The 15,000-nt window shown below is 37.1% G+C and overlaps 1 protein-coding gene across 5 annotated transcripts in view; it reads left to right on the forward strand.

Annotated features, from left to right (window-relative positions):
- LOC144979842 (breast cancer anti-estrogen resistance protein 3 homolog) overlaps positions 1-15,000 on the forward strand; it is a 155,959-nt gene that overhangs the window by 12,751 nt on the left and 128,208 nt on the right. For 2 of the 5 annotated variants that reach the window (XM_078927031.1, XM_078927030.1), the window contains exon 2: positions 3,291-3,926. In XM_078927031.1, coding sequence (XP_078783157.1) covers positions 3,913-3,926 — 14 coding nt within the window. In that variant the 5' untranslated portion in view covers positions 3,291-3,912. Of the gene's footprint in view, positions 1-3,290; positions 3,927-10,789; positions 10,921-15,000 lie in introns of those variants that run through there. The other 3 variants (XM_078927029.1, XM_078927026.1, XM_078927027.1) reach the window with 3 other exon arrangements.

Raw genomic sequence — 15,000 nt, forward strand, 5'->3', positions numbered from 1 at the left:
ATTATAAAAATGTCTTTATTAAACAATACATTATTAAGTTTTCACTTGTATTTTTCAAAGGTTCGTTAAAATTATCGATTTCTGTAATTGCCGTTTTATCAATTATTGTGGAATGCTTTTGTTATTGGAGCGTTATTGTGTGATTAAAATGCACTCGGAGTTTTATTTCATAAGGGAATGTAATTATAATTTAGTGGTACGTATTATTATTATTATATTATTATTATATATATTATTATATTATTATTATATATATATTATTATTATTATATTATTATTATTATATATATTATATTATTTATATTATCATTAATTTATTTATTATATATATTATTATTATTATTATTATTATTATTATTATTATTATATCATTATGATTATGATTATATTATCATTATATTATTATTATTATTATTATTATTATTATTATTATTATTATTATTATTATTATTATTATTATTATTATTATTATTATTATTATTATTATATTATATTATTATTATTATATATTATTATTATTATTATCATTATTATTATTAATATTATTATATTTTATTATGTATATTATATATTATTATACATTATGTTTTATTTCATCATCATCATTATTATTATCATCATCGTTATTTAATAGAATTTTTGGAGTCGATTTATATGGTGAAAACATGGTGATGAACAATCCGAAAAGAACCATTGACTGTGTTGTTTTGTCATTATGAACTTATCTGATTGGGTAGAGAAAATAATTATGCAGGCAGCTTGTCTATGCGAAGCTAATTTGCACATATCATTGCAGATCTGATCACCAAACGCAACTATGGGCTGGTTTTAAAATGTTGTGTAATGTAGACATGTGCGGCTATGTGGTCTAGTGGTATAACACTCGCTTTCGGATCGAAAGTCCTGTTCGAGCCTCGCGTCGGCGCATAGTTGAGTCCATGGAAAAGGCTCTTTACTCACATTCTCTCACCCTACTCAGGTGTAAAATGAGTACCTGCCGTTAACACGTTGTCTTTGTCCGAAAATTGTAAATGCCTAACAGCGTCTGTCCCGTCCTACATGTTAAATGTTGCTGTTGACCAGGGACCCCTTGTAAAGCTCTTTGAGCACATTTAGTGGATATTGCGCTATATAAAGCTCAATTTTATTTTTTTTTTAAAACTAAGTTCACGTAAAACGAAACCGACACGGTGTTTCTGATTGAAAAGATGGCTTACAATAAATATGTGTCATCTTAGAGTAAAAATCGACCCAGACTGTAAAGGGTTAATGTCAATTAAAAAAAAACCATTGAGATTTCACCCCGCCCCCCCCCCCCCCCCCCCCCCCATGGAAATACAAGCCCCGCACATTCTACAGCAGGTCACTGTGCTCTCTCTTGTCTTAACCCTCTCCTTCCCAGCTATAGGAAATCGTCACATCCGTTACGATACAACCAACATTTTTCTTAATCAAATTTCTTTTGTGCATCATAAAATTTAAAGAAAATGAACAGTGTGTTGTAGAGCATGTTTTCATCCAGAAATTATTTATAGCAAGAACTTACTGCTATTGTGTTTGAGTGATAAAAAAATCTATTTTTGTGTTAGTTGGGTGTGAAGTTTGGGGAAAATCCTGAAAATGGCTGGTCAGGAGAGGGTTAACCCAACCTAGTTCCTATTGCCTCTATGATAAAAACCACAAGTCCTAATAATATTGTTAGATATACTTTGGGATGTCACGTTGAAACCAATTCGTATCATAATGGATTGGGTTTTTGTGGTTTGACCTAGACATCTATTTTTAACCCTTTGCACACGGAATTCGTGGGGGGATTGGGGGGGGGGGGGGGTCCGAATATCTCTGTTGGTAGAGCACTCGCTTCGCACGCAAAGGGACCGAGATCGATTCCTGTTGCAATTAATATTTTTTCTTCTGTGTTCGAGTTCCGCTCTGAGCGGTGCATAGCTGAGTGCTGAGAATGGGCTCTTTACCGACATTGGATAAGGCGCCTTATAGAAAGCTCAAATTGACGCATCATTACACGTATAATCCATTATGACACGGGGTCATATTATGATAGATGACATCCATCAGACAACGTGTGTGTATTGTGGTTTTATCAACTATGTGGTACGGGAATGGCAAGGGTAAAAAGGCACTATGACCTAATACAGAATGTGCAATATAAAATTCCATGGATGGAACGTCAACTTTTTGAAAATGTCTACCTTTAGTCGATCTGTAAAAGGAAACGTCAACTTTTTGAAAATGTCTACCTTTAAGTCGATCTGTAAAAGGAAACGTCAACCTTTTGAAAATGTCTACCTTTAGTCGATCTGTAAAAGGAAACGTCAACTTTTTGAAAATGTCTACCTTTAAGTCGATCTGTAAAAAGAAACGTGAACTTTTTGAAAATGTCTACCTTTAAGTCGATCTGTAAAAGGGAATGTGAACTTTTTGAAAATGTCTACGTTTAGTCGATCTGTAAAAGGAAACGTCAACTTTTTGAAAATGTCTACCTAGTCGATCTGTAAGAAGAAACGTCAACTTTTTGAAACCCAATCAAGGTACGCTACTCTTCCGCTAATCTCATTCCCTATTACAACTGAATGTCTTCAGTCTATTGTTTTCTAACTAGTGTCGCCAACTGAGTGGATTTGAATATCACGTGATCTCATTTCATATTATAACAGATTAATCTGGATCTTGTGGATAACACTAGCTCGTATGACATTGTGTAAATTATACCGATTCGAAACTGATGTAAATGTTGCTGCTCGAAGCTCGAAGAACTAAATATCAATGTGAAATTGAATGTAAGCTTCAATTTAATATATGAAAACAGATAATGTGGCCGTTTCGGGTTTCCCCTTTTATCAACAAAACATGATGAATGAAATACTACAGACGAATGAGATAATGTGATAGTGGGGTTGTTAAGACACAATTATCTCATTCGTCCACGTTATCTGTTTTCGTTTATAGGGAATGAGATTAGCGGAAGAGTAGCGTCCCTTGATTGGACGTCACCGGCGGAAAAGTTATTAGAGAGAGCACGTCAAGTTGGTTGTGCGCATGCGTCTCTCGTCCTCGCTTCCGGTGAAATCGGCATGAGACACTTCACCGAAAGCGAGGACGAGAGAGACGCATGCGCAAAACCATTTTGACGTTCTCTCTGTAAGGTGACGTCCAATCAAGGGACGCTGCTACTCTTCCGCTTATCTCATTCCCTATTAAATTGAAATTGACATTCAATTTCACATTGGTGTTCGTTTCGAAACCATAAGTTACATATTATCATCTATTAGCTTTAGCTGGATTGAATAGCAAAACCCATAAACGTCGTCTTCACTCTAGTGTGTACATAGTGGTGACAATGTGTGTGATTTCTATATAATTGGAACAGGATGTCATTTCATATAAGGATTAATCTAGAAATCGTGGATAACACGACCTAGAAGGATGGCGTGAAGAATAAGATTGAAGAAAAGAGAATTAGAATTGTTTAATCTTCCATTTCACGTACCTACGTAGTGGTGACAATGTGTGGGATTTCTATAGAATACAGTTCAATAGTCTGATGTCACACCACCCGGCAACGGGCGGCCATCTTGGTTCTAAACAAAGAAAATCACTACTTTTTATTTTTCATGCTGGATAGAACTTTTAATATGCCTTGTGGTCAGAATGTGTAAAAGTCAAAACATGATCAAATTTATATGTTTTTTTCCTCTGGATACCCTTTATGCTCGCCGGAGAAATATTTCATACGGGCGTCCGCCATTGTTCCGATAGTTTAGAGCCAGTGTTACTAAGTTATCATGCGTCATTAGGAAGGAAGTGACGTTACGACTATTGAAGAGTATTGGACCAGGATATCGTTTCATATAAGGATTAATCTAGATATTGTGGATAACACGACCTAGAAGGATGGCGTTGTACAGGTAGGTTGACCTCTCATCCTTTTGTTTTTACTTTCTCCCCTTTCCTCACCTCCATCTTTTCATTCTTAGTTTTGTTTCTTCCAGTGAATTTGAATCTGCATTCTCCTCCTCCTCCTCCTCCTCCTCCTCCTCCTCCTCCTCCTCCTCCTCCTCTCTTCTCTTCTCTCTCCTTCTTCTCTTCTTCTTCTTCTCTTCTTCTCTCTTTCTTCTTCTTCTTCTTCTTCTTCTTCTTTCTTCTTCCTTCTTCTTCTTCTTCTTCTTCTTCTTCTCTTCTTCTTCTCTTCTTCTTCTTTCTTCTTCTTCTTCTTCTTCTTCTTCTTCTCTTCTTCTTCTTCTTCTTCTTCTCTTCTCTTCTCTTCTTCTTCTTCTCTTCTTCTTCTTCTTCTTCTTTCTTCTTCTTCTTCTTCTTTCTTCTTCTTCTCTTCTTCCTTCTCTTCTTCTTCTTCTTTCTTCTTCTTCTTCTTCTCTTCTTCTCTTCTTCTTCTTCTTCTTCTTCTTCTTTCTTCTTCTTCTTCTTCTTCTTCTCTTTCTTCTTCTTCTTCTTCTTCTTCTTCTTCTTCTTCTTCTTCTCTTCTTCTTCTTCTTCTTCTTCTCTTCTTCTTCTTCTTCTTCTTCTTCTTCTTCTTCTTCTTCTTCTTCTTCTTCTTCTTCTTCTTCTTCTTCTTCTTCTTCTTCTTCTTCTTCTTCTTCTTCTTTCTTCTTCTTCTTCTTTTCTTTTCTTTTCTTCTTCTTTTCTTCTTCTTTTCTTTTCTTCTTCTTCTTTTCTTTTCTTTCTTTCTTCTTCTTTCTTCTTTTTCTTCTATTCCTTCTTCTTCTTCCTCATTCTTCTTCTTCTATTCTTCTTCTTTTCTTATCTTCTTATTCTTATTCTTATTCTTATTCTTATCTTTCTTATTCTTTTCTTATTCTTATTCTTATTCTTATTCTTATTCTTATTCTTATTTCTTATTCTTATTCTTATTCTTATTCTTATTCTTATTTCTTATTCTTATTCTATTATCTTATTCTTATTCTTATTCTTACTTCTTCTTTCTTATTCTTATTCTTTTCTTATCTTATTCATTCTTCTATTCTTATTCTTATTCTTATCTTCTTATTCTTATTCTTATTCTTATTCTTATTCTTATTCTTATTCTTATTCTTATTCTTATTCTTATTCTTATTCTTATTCTTATTCTTATTCTTATTCTTATTCTTATTCTTATTCTTATTCTTATTCTTATTCTTTTATTCTTTCTTATTCTTATTCTTATTCTTATTCTTATTCTTATTCTTTATTATTCTTATTCTTATTCTTACTTATTCTTATTCTTATTCTTATTCTTATTTATTATTCTTATTCTTATTCTTATTCTTATTCTTATTCTTATTCTTATTCTTATTCTTATTCTTATTCTTATTCTTATTCTTATTCTTATTCTTATTCTTATTTTTATTATTATTATGTCGGCCGTAATGGCGGTGTTTGTTTTCATGATTTGTGGTGACTCACATCAATGCTATTCAGTCCTTTGTCACAACAACCTTTGATTTCAAATCATTGGACAAATTGTGTTTATGGTTATGGCCGACGTCTCGGTTACGGCACTCCCATAGTGGGCAGGGGGGTACATACTGTGTCTTCTATCCCCTTATATCTGTTTTCCAACATGCTTTCTGCCTTTGTCTCGGAATGAGATTACTTGATTTTGTCCTGGCCCTGGCCGGAGTCCTGGCTGGAAGGGAAACAGTCAAATGCATAGTTATTGTTTTTGGAGATGATATTTTTTCCTTGTAAATCATCTCTCTGTTATGTATTATTTTATTTGCTATTTCGAATTTATAATGTAAGCATTTGAGTGTATTCCTCTTTGTTGGATTTTGTGCTTGTGTCCGGATGAGACTTATAGGTGATCTCAAACTAAGTACTTTGATAGTGTGCTCTTAGAATCTACATCTGATCCCTATTTGTTCCCAATTCCCCAATGTCTTACTTTTTCTTGGGTGCTTTAGTTGTAATTCTAGGACGTTATTATCCCATTTTCTTCCTTTTAACTGACGTGATATAACCTAAATGTGTTGAAAGCGCCGTAAAACCCTTAAAAACAAAAACAAACATAGGTTACGGCAGTTCAACTTAATTCGATTCAAAATGTAATTTTGCCATTTGTTGTACACACAACTTACTTATACATTTTAAAAGGTGTTTTGAACATAACAATGTTCAGAATGAAAATATTAAAAAAAGGACATTATAATTGTTTATCTTCTAAAAACGTTAGCGTCGTGTAATCAATTACAGAATTATCACGACCCAAAAGAATAAATTATTTCAGTTATTTCCCTTGACCACGCTATTTGGAAATATATATTTTTAATTGTTCTTTCTCCATCTACAGCCCCCCCCCCCCCCCCCCCCCCTCCCCATCTCCTTTCCCAAACATCAACCTTCTATTTTTTATATTCTTCTAATAACAAGCTTTAAATCGTTGTACTCACACAGCCACACGCACACACACACACATACACATACACGCACACACGTAGATGGTCAGTTAGATAGATAGATAGATAGATAGATAGATAGATAGATAGATAGATAGATAGATAGATAGATAGATAGATACAGAGAGGACAGAGAGAGAGAGAGAGAGAGAGAGAGAGAGAGAGAGAGAGAGAGAGAGAGAGAGAGAGAGAGAGAGAGAGAGAATCAATGACCATCACCACATTTTCCACGCTTACAAAATAACAACAGCTCACTAAGGTCGAGTATCAAGACAGACAGATGACAGTTCTGTCGTACGCTGGAAAAAAACCAATTTTGAAAATTTGGCCAGAAAACTCGACCTTCAAATATCGATCGATTTAAATGACCCTCGTCTTGGCAAAAGACTCTCAAACCCGTGATTTGATGGAATACTTCGCGAAGTCTCAGGTTTGAGGGTTGTTTTTTTTTCCAAGATGAGGGTCATTTAATTCGATCGATATTTGAAGGACGAGTTTTCTGGCCAAATTTTCAAATCTGGGGTTTTTTCCAGAGTACAGCAGAGTTAGTAGAGATTAGTACTCACGTAGATAGAGTAGATATCTCTCACCAGACTAACCTTTCATTTACTTTTCATATTCACCTTGTCAGTCACTGAAATTGTTTCCCCCAAATACCCACAATGTCTCTACAGCTGTTAGTTTGTGGATATAATATTAGCAAGTTAACGACAACGTTCCCAACCTACAACGATCGACGAAAATGGCGTGGTAGAAAACGATGATTTGTCCTCAGAGTATGAGGAAAGATCTTAGTTTTCTTTCTCGTGGTTCGTCGATCGTCGTAGGTTGGGATCGTCATCGTTAACTTTCTATTGTCTCATTATACACACGGAGGGGGTTTAGAAAGGGCTGCATTGGAGTTAAATGAAAATACCCGTTTTATGTCTTGGTCGGTGGTATTTTGTTTGATTGATTATTTTTTTTTTGGGGGGGGGGGTGTTGTTGTTTTTTTTTTTTTGGGGTTTTTTTTTTGTTTGTTTGTTTGTTTTTGTTGTAATCCATTAGGACCATGTAGCTCATGGAGCCGGGGGTTTATCCTAGTTTCAATAGCGTGAAAAAGGACAGGAGCATTTGCTCGATACCCTTTGGATAGGACAAGGACACTAATCCATCGCAAAATCTTTTCATTATGCATACCAGTATTGTTTGTTTTGTTTTTTAAATGATGGAATTCGTATTCACCGCGTATCAAACAGTCGGAAGCCGGAAACTATGAGCCAGTTCATTGCCGTATTCTGGATATACCTGTATTTAAAAAATTGGCCAGAAAACTCGTCCTTCAAAAATCGATCGATTTAAATGACCATCATCTTGGCAAAAACTTTCAACCCTGGGACTTTTATCAAATTAACCAAAAAGTGTTAGATCTGGTGAAGAGTGCTATGCGACAAACTTGCGTCATATCCAAAGGGTAGCACAAAATAAATGTTACTGTCCGTTTAAGGCGTCACAAATCGGGATAAACTCCCGACTCTATGGGTTTTATGGAAAAGATAGTTCGAAGATGACGTCACTCAGGTCTTTGTTATTGTTTCTATTTGCCATCGGCGTTTACGAGTAATGCTCACTGAACTGTAATAACTCACTCAACCCTAACCCCGACTATGTCCGTAGTTTACTCGGGTTACTTTTCCCCTATGCCTATTTATTAGATTTGTCTGAGATAAATTATAGGCGTAGTGTCAAAGCAAATGTTTTATAGTTGTAACATGTTAATGATAGTTGAATAAAACTATCTATAAACATGCTCATTTTTAGTACATTTTTTCCCAATTTTGAAAAGTAGCAAAAATCTCTAGGATTGAGTGAGTTAACCTGACTATAAACGTTCATGGATACACACAGTTTTGTTTGTTGGTCAGTTATACTTCTGGATGGCAATGTTATGAGCTTCTTAGCCAAGCGCATACTATCTATATTTATTGTAAGCTTGACTAACAAGGTCAGAATAATATTCCTACCCAATTAAATCGATTTACGTAATTCTTCCACGTTCCCAAATTTTTTGACCACATCAAAGACCTCAGCGAACATGCTAAGCACTACGACAAAAGTTTTTGTTTTTATTGACATAAGTCGTATCGATAAGGGGTGGTAAGCATGTTGTATTTAATGAAGCTAGGAGTTCCTTCCCTTGCGCTCTAAGTTGGCAACAACTACTTCCTTGATCTCGTGGAAACAAAATATTGTTTTAAGGCTTGTAGGTGTGATCATTTAGAACCCTGTCACAATACTGACCACGGGGCAGTCAGTTTGTTCCTTTTAACAACAGCCTTTTATAGAGGTCAACGAATGGTCAAACACCTAATTTTTCGGGGGGTTTTTCGTGAGCTTTTATACGGCGTAATGTCCACTATGGGAGCGAAGTGGCCGAGTGTACAACATGAGTGATTCCTGTTGACATCAGACATCCTGTTTGATGGACTATCTATATTCCTTCATGGAATACCCAGGCGACGGGATCTAATGGTGCCGTTGCGAAATGGCGTATTTTTTTTATGGCGAACATTTATAGTCGGGTTAATACAGTTCAATGAGCATTACTCATAAACGCGGATGGCAAAAAACAATAACAAAGACCCTAGTGACGTCCTCTTCGAACTATCTATAAACGGTTAAGGTAACACATAGTTTTATGTGTTGGCACATTATATCCGGCTGGTGGATATTATGAGGTTTTTTTTTGATAAACACATGCATAGCATCAATCACGGTACTTCATCCGTGTAAGTTCTTATAATTCTCAGCTCTGTTCAATAATAATGTTCTAGATAGAATGAAGTTGACGTCACTCGGGTCTTTGTTATTGTTTTTTTTTTGCCATCCGCGTTTATGAGTAATTCTCACAAAACTGTGTCATCCAGACTATGAAAGTTCATGGTCCCTCATACTTCCGGATGGCAATGTTGTGAGCTTCTTAGCCAAGTGCATAATATCTATATATTTATTGTAATCGGCTGCTTACTATCCACTCTGCAGGAGCAGTTGTTGCTTGTAGAAATATTGTTTTTAGTACTTGGGGGCTAAGGATACTGTAGTACTCTGTAAAAACACATATTTAGAAATTTGGCCAGAAAACTCATCCTTCAAATATCGATAGATTTAAATGACCCTCGTCTGAGCAAAACCTTTCAAACCTGAGACTTCACGAAATCTCAGGTTTGAACGTTTTTGCTAAGATAGAGTCATTTAAATCGATCGATATTTGAAGGATGAGTTTTCTGGCCAAATTTCTAAATATGTGTTTTTCCAGAGTACGGCAGTGCAGTAGGGACGTTGTATGTTGTGATAGGATTTCGGTACTTTTATAATATATAATCATAATAATAATATGTAGTCGCGGTCACTCTAATCCTTCATGCTGGCAGCTTCTTATGGTTCACACTATTATGTTATGACGATTGACCCAATCAGCAAAGTCCGGTCCGCATTCATGCACCGTCGCGAACCCGCCTGGTAGCATCGTCACAACACACCTTTCGACTAGATGCTCTGCCGTTTCGGGTTCTTGCCCACAGCGTGGACATATTGGACAGGAAGTTAGACCCCACTGATGTAACGCACCGGCCGTTAGGCAGCTCCTCGACCGAAGCCGATTCGCAGCTATTCATGCTGGAGAGCAATATTCGGAAGCTCTCTATGAGGCAATGTTGTGAGATTCTTTGCTAAGCGAAAACTATCTATTATAGATAGAATGCGCTTGGCTTAGAAGCTCATAACATTGCCATCCGGAAGTATAACGGATCAACACACAAAACTGTGTGTATCCATGAACGTTTATAGTCGGGTTAATACAGATCAGTGAGCATTACTCATAAACGCGGATGGCAAAAAACAATAACAAAGACCTGAGTGACGTCATCTTCGTTCTATCTATAGATAGTATGCAGATGACGTCACTCAGGCCTTTGTTATTGTTTTTGCCATCCGCGTTTGTGAGTTGTTCTCACTAAACTGTATTAACCAGACTATAAAAGTTCATGGTTACACAGAGTTTGTGTGTTGGTCCGTTATACTTCCGGATGGCAATGGTGTGAACTCCTTGGCCAAGCGCATTCTATCTATATTCGTCCAAGCACGTGTGAAGGTGTGTCACAAAATTCATGTTTTGATTCGTAAAAAAAAAATCTCCTGGTTAATACATTTGACTGAACACAACAGTCAGATAGGTGTACGCCAGCAGTTCACGTTGAATGGGAACTGCCCTGAAGGGTGGTTTGTAGTACGGTCCAATAAGGCCACTATTATTATCAGGTATCTACCTGGATGTGTTATCAGTAGAAATACAACAGTCCGGATCTCGCCTTGTCCTCGTGTAGCCCTCTATCTGTGTATTCATTCATTCATTCATTCATTCATGTGTTTGTATTGCCTACGATTGGTGAATGGATTGTGATTTGGTTTTAATCCATGGACTAAGGAGGTTCGGAGACAGAGTTTAAAAAATAAATGTTCTTTAGTTATTTTGGTACGGTAAACATTCATTATCTGGAAGATTTCCCTTACATTGTGCATTACATTGTTGTGAAAAAGTACATGAAATAAGAAATAAAATTAAATACTAACAAGTTAAATGCCGTACTCGGGAAAAACACGTATTTAAAGATTTGGCCAGTAAACTCGTCCTTCAAATTTCGATAGATTTAAATGACCCTCGTCTGGGCAAAAGCTCTCGAACCTGGGACTTTAATGAAGTCCCAGGTTTGAGAGTTTTTGTCGAGATGAGGGTTATTTATATCGATCGATATTTGAAGAGCAAGTTTTCTGGCCAAATTTTTAAATACGAGTTTTCCCAGAGTATGACAGTTAAATGGTTAATCTAGTGTACATGGCGTGGGGAGATAGTGATTAAATTAATTATAGTGATTAAATTAATTATAGATAGAACGAAGATGACGTCACTCAGGTCTTTGTTATTGTTTTTTGCCATCCGCGTTTATGAGTAATGCTCACCGAACTGTTTTAACCCGACTATAAACGTTCATGGATACACATAGTTTTGTGTGTTGGTCCGTTATACTTCGGGATGGCAATGTTATGAGCTTCTTAGCCAAGCGTATACTATCTATACCTTATTTGTTCTTTAGTTATTTTGGTACGACATTCATTCAATTTCTTGGAGGATTATCCTTACGCTGTGTGCTTTGTGTTTTATTGTACCGGGAATAGGAGACAAAATAACACATTAAAATCTGTATATTGTCCATGTGTGTAAAGTGTGTATTATTTCTCTACAGCTGTGCGTCTCTCTCTCCCTCTCCCCCCCCCCCTCTCTCTCTCTCTCTCTCTCTGTGTCTGTCTCTCTCTCTATCTCTCTCTATCTCTCTCTATCTCTCTCTATCTCTCTCTATCTCTCTCTCTTTATCTCTATCTCTCTGTCTCTCTCCCCCTCTCTCTATCTCTCTCTGTCTCTCTCTATCTCTCTCTCTATCTCTCTCTGTCTGTCTCTCTCTCTCTCTCTCTATCTCTATCTCTATCTCTATCACTCTGTCTCTCTCTCCCCCTCTCTCTCTCCCTCTCTATCTCTCTCTGTCTCTCTCTCTGGTTCTGTCTGTCTGTCTGTCTGTCTCTCTCTCTCTCTCTCTCTCTCTCTCTCTCTCTCTCTCTCCCTCTCTCCACCTGTGTGTTTGTGTATTTGTATGTGTGTGTGTTTGGGTGTAAATGTGTTTTCTAAAACAGGATGTTTATTCAACTGACTATGGGCGACTGTTAGATGATATTATGGTCCTCAGCGTAGATCACAAATTAAATGTCCCCGAGTGTGGTATTGTGGCTGAAAATAAAGTACATGAACTATTATTACTATAATATTGTGTTGTAATAATTTGGGGAGTGAACCTGAGACTATGGTTTTTGGGAGGTTTCAGCGAGTTTCACATAAAGCAATTACCTTTTTACGAAACTCGGCAATATCCGACAAAGTTATGGGAAGTAGGCAACATTGGGGGGTTAACTTGAGATTCATGGAAGTGTACACCCGTAGGGAGTGAACCTGAGACTCTGGTTTTCGGCGGGTTTCAGCGAGTTTCATATAAAAGCAATTACTTTTTTACGAAACCCGACGAAACCTGGCAATATCCGACAAAGTTATTGAAGTAGAAAAACAGTGGGGGGTGATCCTGAGATTCAGGGAAGTGTACATTTGTGGGGAGTGAACCTGAGACTCTGGTTTTCAGCGGGTTTCAGCGAGTTTCACATAAAAGCAATTACTTTTTTACGAAACCCGACGGAACCTGGCAATATCCGACAAAGTTATTGAAGTAGGCAACAGTGGGGAGTGAACCTGAGATTCATGGAAGTATACACCAGTGGGGAGTGAACCTGAGACTCTGGTTTTCAGCGGGTTTCAGCGAGTTTCATATAAAAGCAATTGCTTTTTCACGAAACCCGGCAATATCCAACAAAGTTGTGGGAAGTAGGCAACAGTGGGGAGTGAACCTGAGACAGGGAAGTGTACACCAGTGGGGAGTGAACCTGAGACTATGGTTTTTGGGAGGTTTCAGCGAGTTTCACATAAAAGCAATTACCTTTTTACGAAACCCAGCAATATCCGACAAAGTTATGGGAAGTAGGCAACATTGGGGGGTTAACTTGAGATTCATGGAAGTGTACACCCGTAGGGAGTGAACCTGAGACTCTGGTTTTCGGCGGGTTTCAGCGAGTTTCATATAAAAGCAATTACTTTTTTACGAAACCCGACGAAACCTGGCAATATCCGACAAAGTTATTGAAGTAGAAAACAGTGGGGGGTGATCCTGAGATTCAGGGAAGTGTACATTTGTGGGGAGTGAACCTGAGACTCTGGTTTTCAGCGGGTTTCAGCGAGTTTCACATAAAAGCAATTACTTTTTTACGAAACCCGACGGAACCTGGCAATATCCGACAAAGTTATTGAAGTAGGCAACAGTGGGGAGTGAACCTGAGATTCATGGAAGTATACACCAGTGGGGAGTGAACCTGAGACTCTGGTTTTCAGCGGGTTTCAGCGAGTTTCATATAAAAGCAATTGCTTTTTTACGAAACCCGGCAATATCCAACAAAGTTGTGGGAAGTAGGCAACAGTGGGGAGTGAACCTGAGACAGGGAAGTGTACACCAGTGGGGAGTGAACCTGAGACTATGGTTTTCGGGAGGTTTCAGCGAGTTTCACATAAAAGCAATTACCTTTTTACGAAACCCGGCAATATCTGACAAAGTTATGGGAAGTAGGCAACATTGGGGGGTTAACTTGAGATTTATGGAAGTGTACACCCGTAGGGAGTGAACCTGAGACTCTGGTTTTCGGCGTGTTTCAGCGAGTTTCATATAAAAGCAATTACTTTTTTACGAAACCCGACGAAACCTGGCAATATCCGACAAAGTTATTGAAGTAGACAACAGTGGGGGGTGATCCTGAGATTCAAGGAAGTGTACATTTGTGGGGAGTGAACCTGGGACTCTGGATTTTGTAAAAAAGCAATACCAAGGGGGAGGGGGAATTACTTTTTTACGAAACCCGCCAAAACCCGACAAAGTTATGGGAAGCAGGCAGCAGTGGGGAGTGAATCTGGGATTCGGACACCAATGAGGATTAATCCTGGGACTGCGAAAGGCTGATACCAGTGGACAGTGAGCTCAGAATGTACTTTTATTTCGAAACCTACCGAAATTGTCAAAAGTTATGGGAAGTGGGCACCATTGTGCAATGAACCGGGACTCAGGGAAGTGCACACTGGTTGGGAGTGAACCTGGGACTGTGAGAAGAGGATATCAGTGAAAATGAACCTGGGACTATGGAAGATGGATACCAGTGGGAAATGAACCCGGACTATGGGAGTTGGGTAACAGACGAGAATGAAGCAATTACTTTTTTACGAAACCCGTCGAAAAACCATAGACTTAGGTTTACTCCCCAATAGTGTACACTTCCCTGAGTCTCGGGTTCACTCCCCCACTGTTGCCTACTTTCTTTCCATAGCTTTGTCGGATATTGTCGGGTTTCGTAAAAAAAGTAATTGCTTTTTTTTTTTACGAAACCCAGTCCCAGGTTCACTCCCCACTGCTGCCTACTTCCCATAACTTTGTCAGGTTTCGTCGTGTTTCGTAAAAAAAAGAAACACCCCTAAAAATACCACGTGTATTCAGTAAATAGATGTCAATTGTGGTCTAATATTCAGTATCTATTTAAATTATTATTATTATTATTATTATTATTATTATTATTATTATTATTATTATTATTATTATTATTATTATTATTATTATTATTATTATTTTTATTTTTATTTATTATTATTATTATTATTATTATTATTATTATTATTATTATTATTATTATTATTATTATTATCATCATCATTATTATTATTATTTTTATTTTTTTTATTATCACGTAAATTTTAATATAATACGGCAATTAATTCACGGAAGTACATCGCTCAATTAAAAATGGCAGAAAGTCTGGCCACATATTTATAATGAATCGGGTTTGTCTTAGATGACAAAACAAACAAACAAACAAACAACAACAACAACAAATGAGACAAACAGAAAAAAAGCAAGATGTTAAA

Source organism: Berghia stephanieae, chromosome 9 (assembly GCF_034508935.2).
Source record: "Berghia stephanieae isolate SIO BIC M18660-M18661 chromosome 9, UCSD_Bste_1.3, whole genome shotgun sequence".
In the NCBI taxonomy this organism is placed as follows: domain Eukaryota; kingdom Metazoa; phylum Mollusca; class Gastropoda; order Nudibranchia; family Aeolidiidae; genus Berghia; species Berghia stephanieae.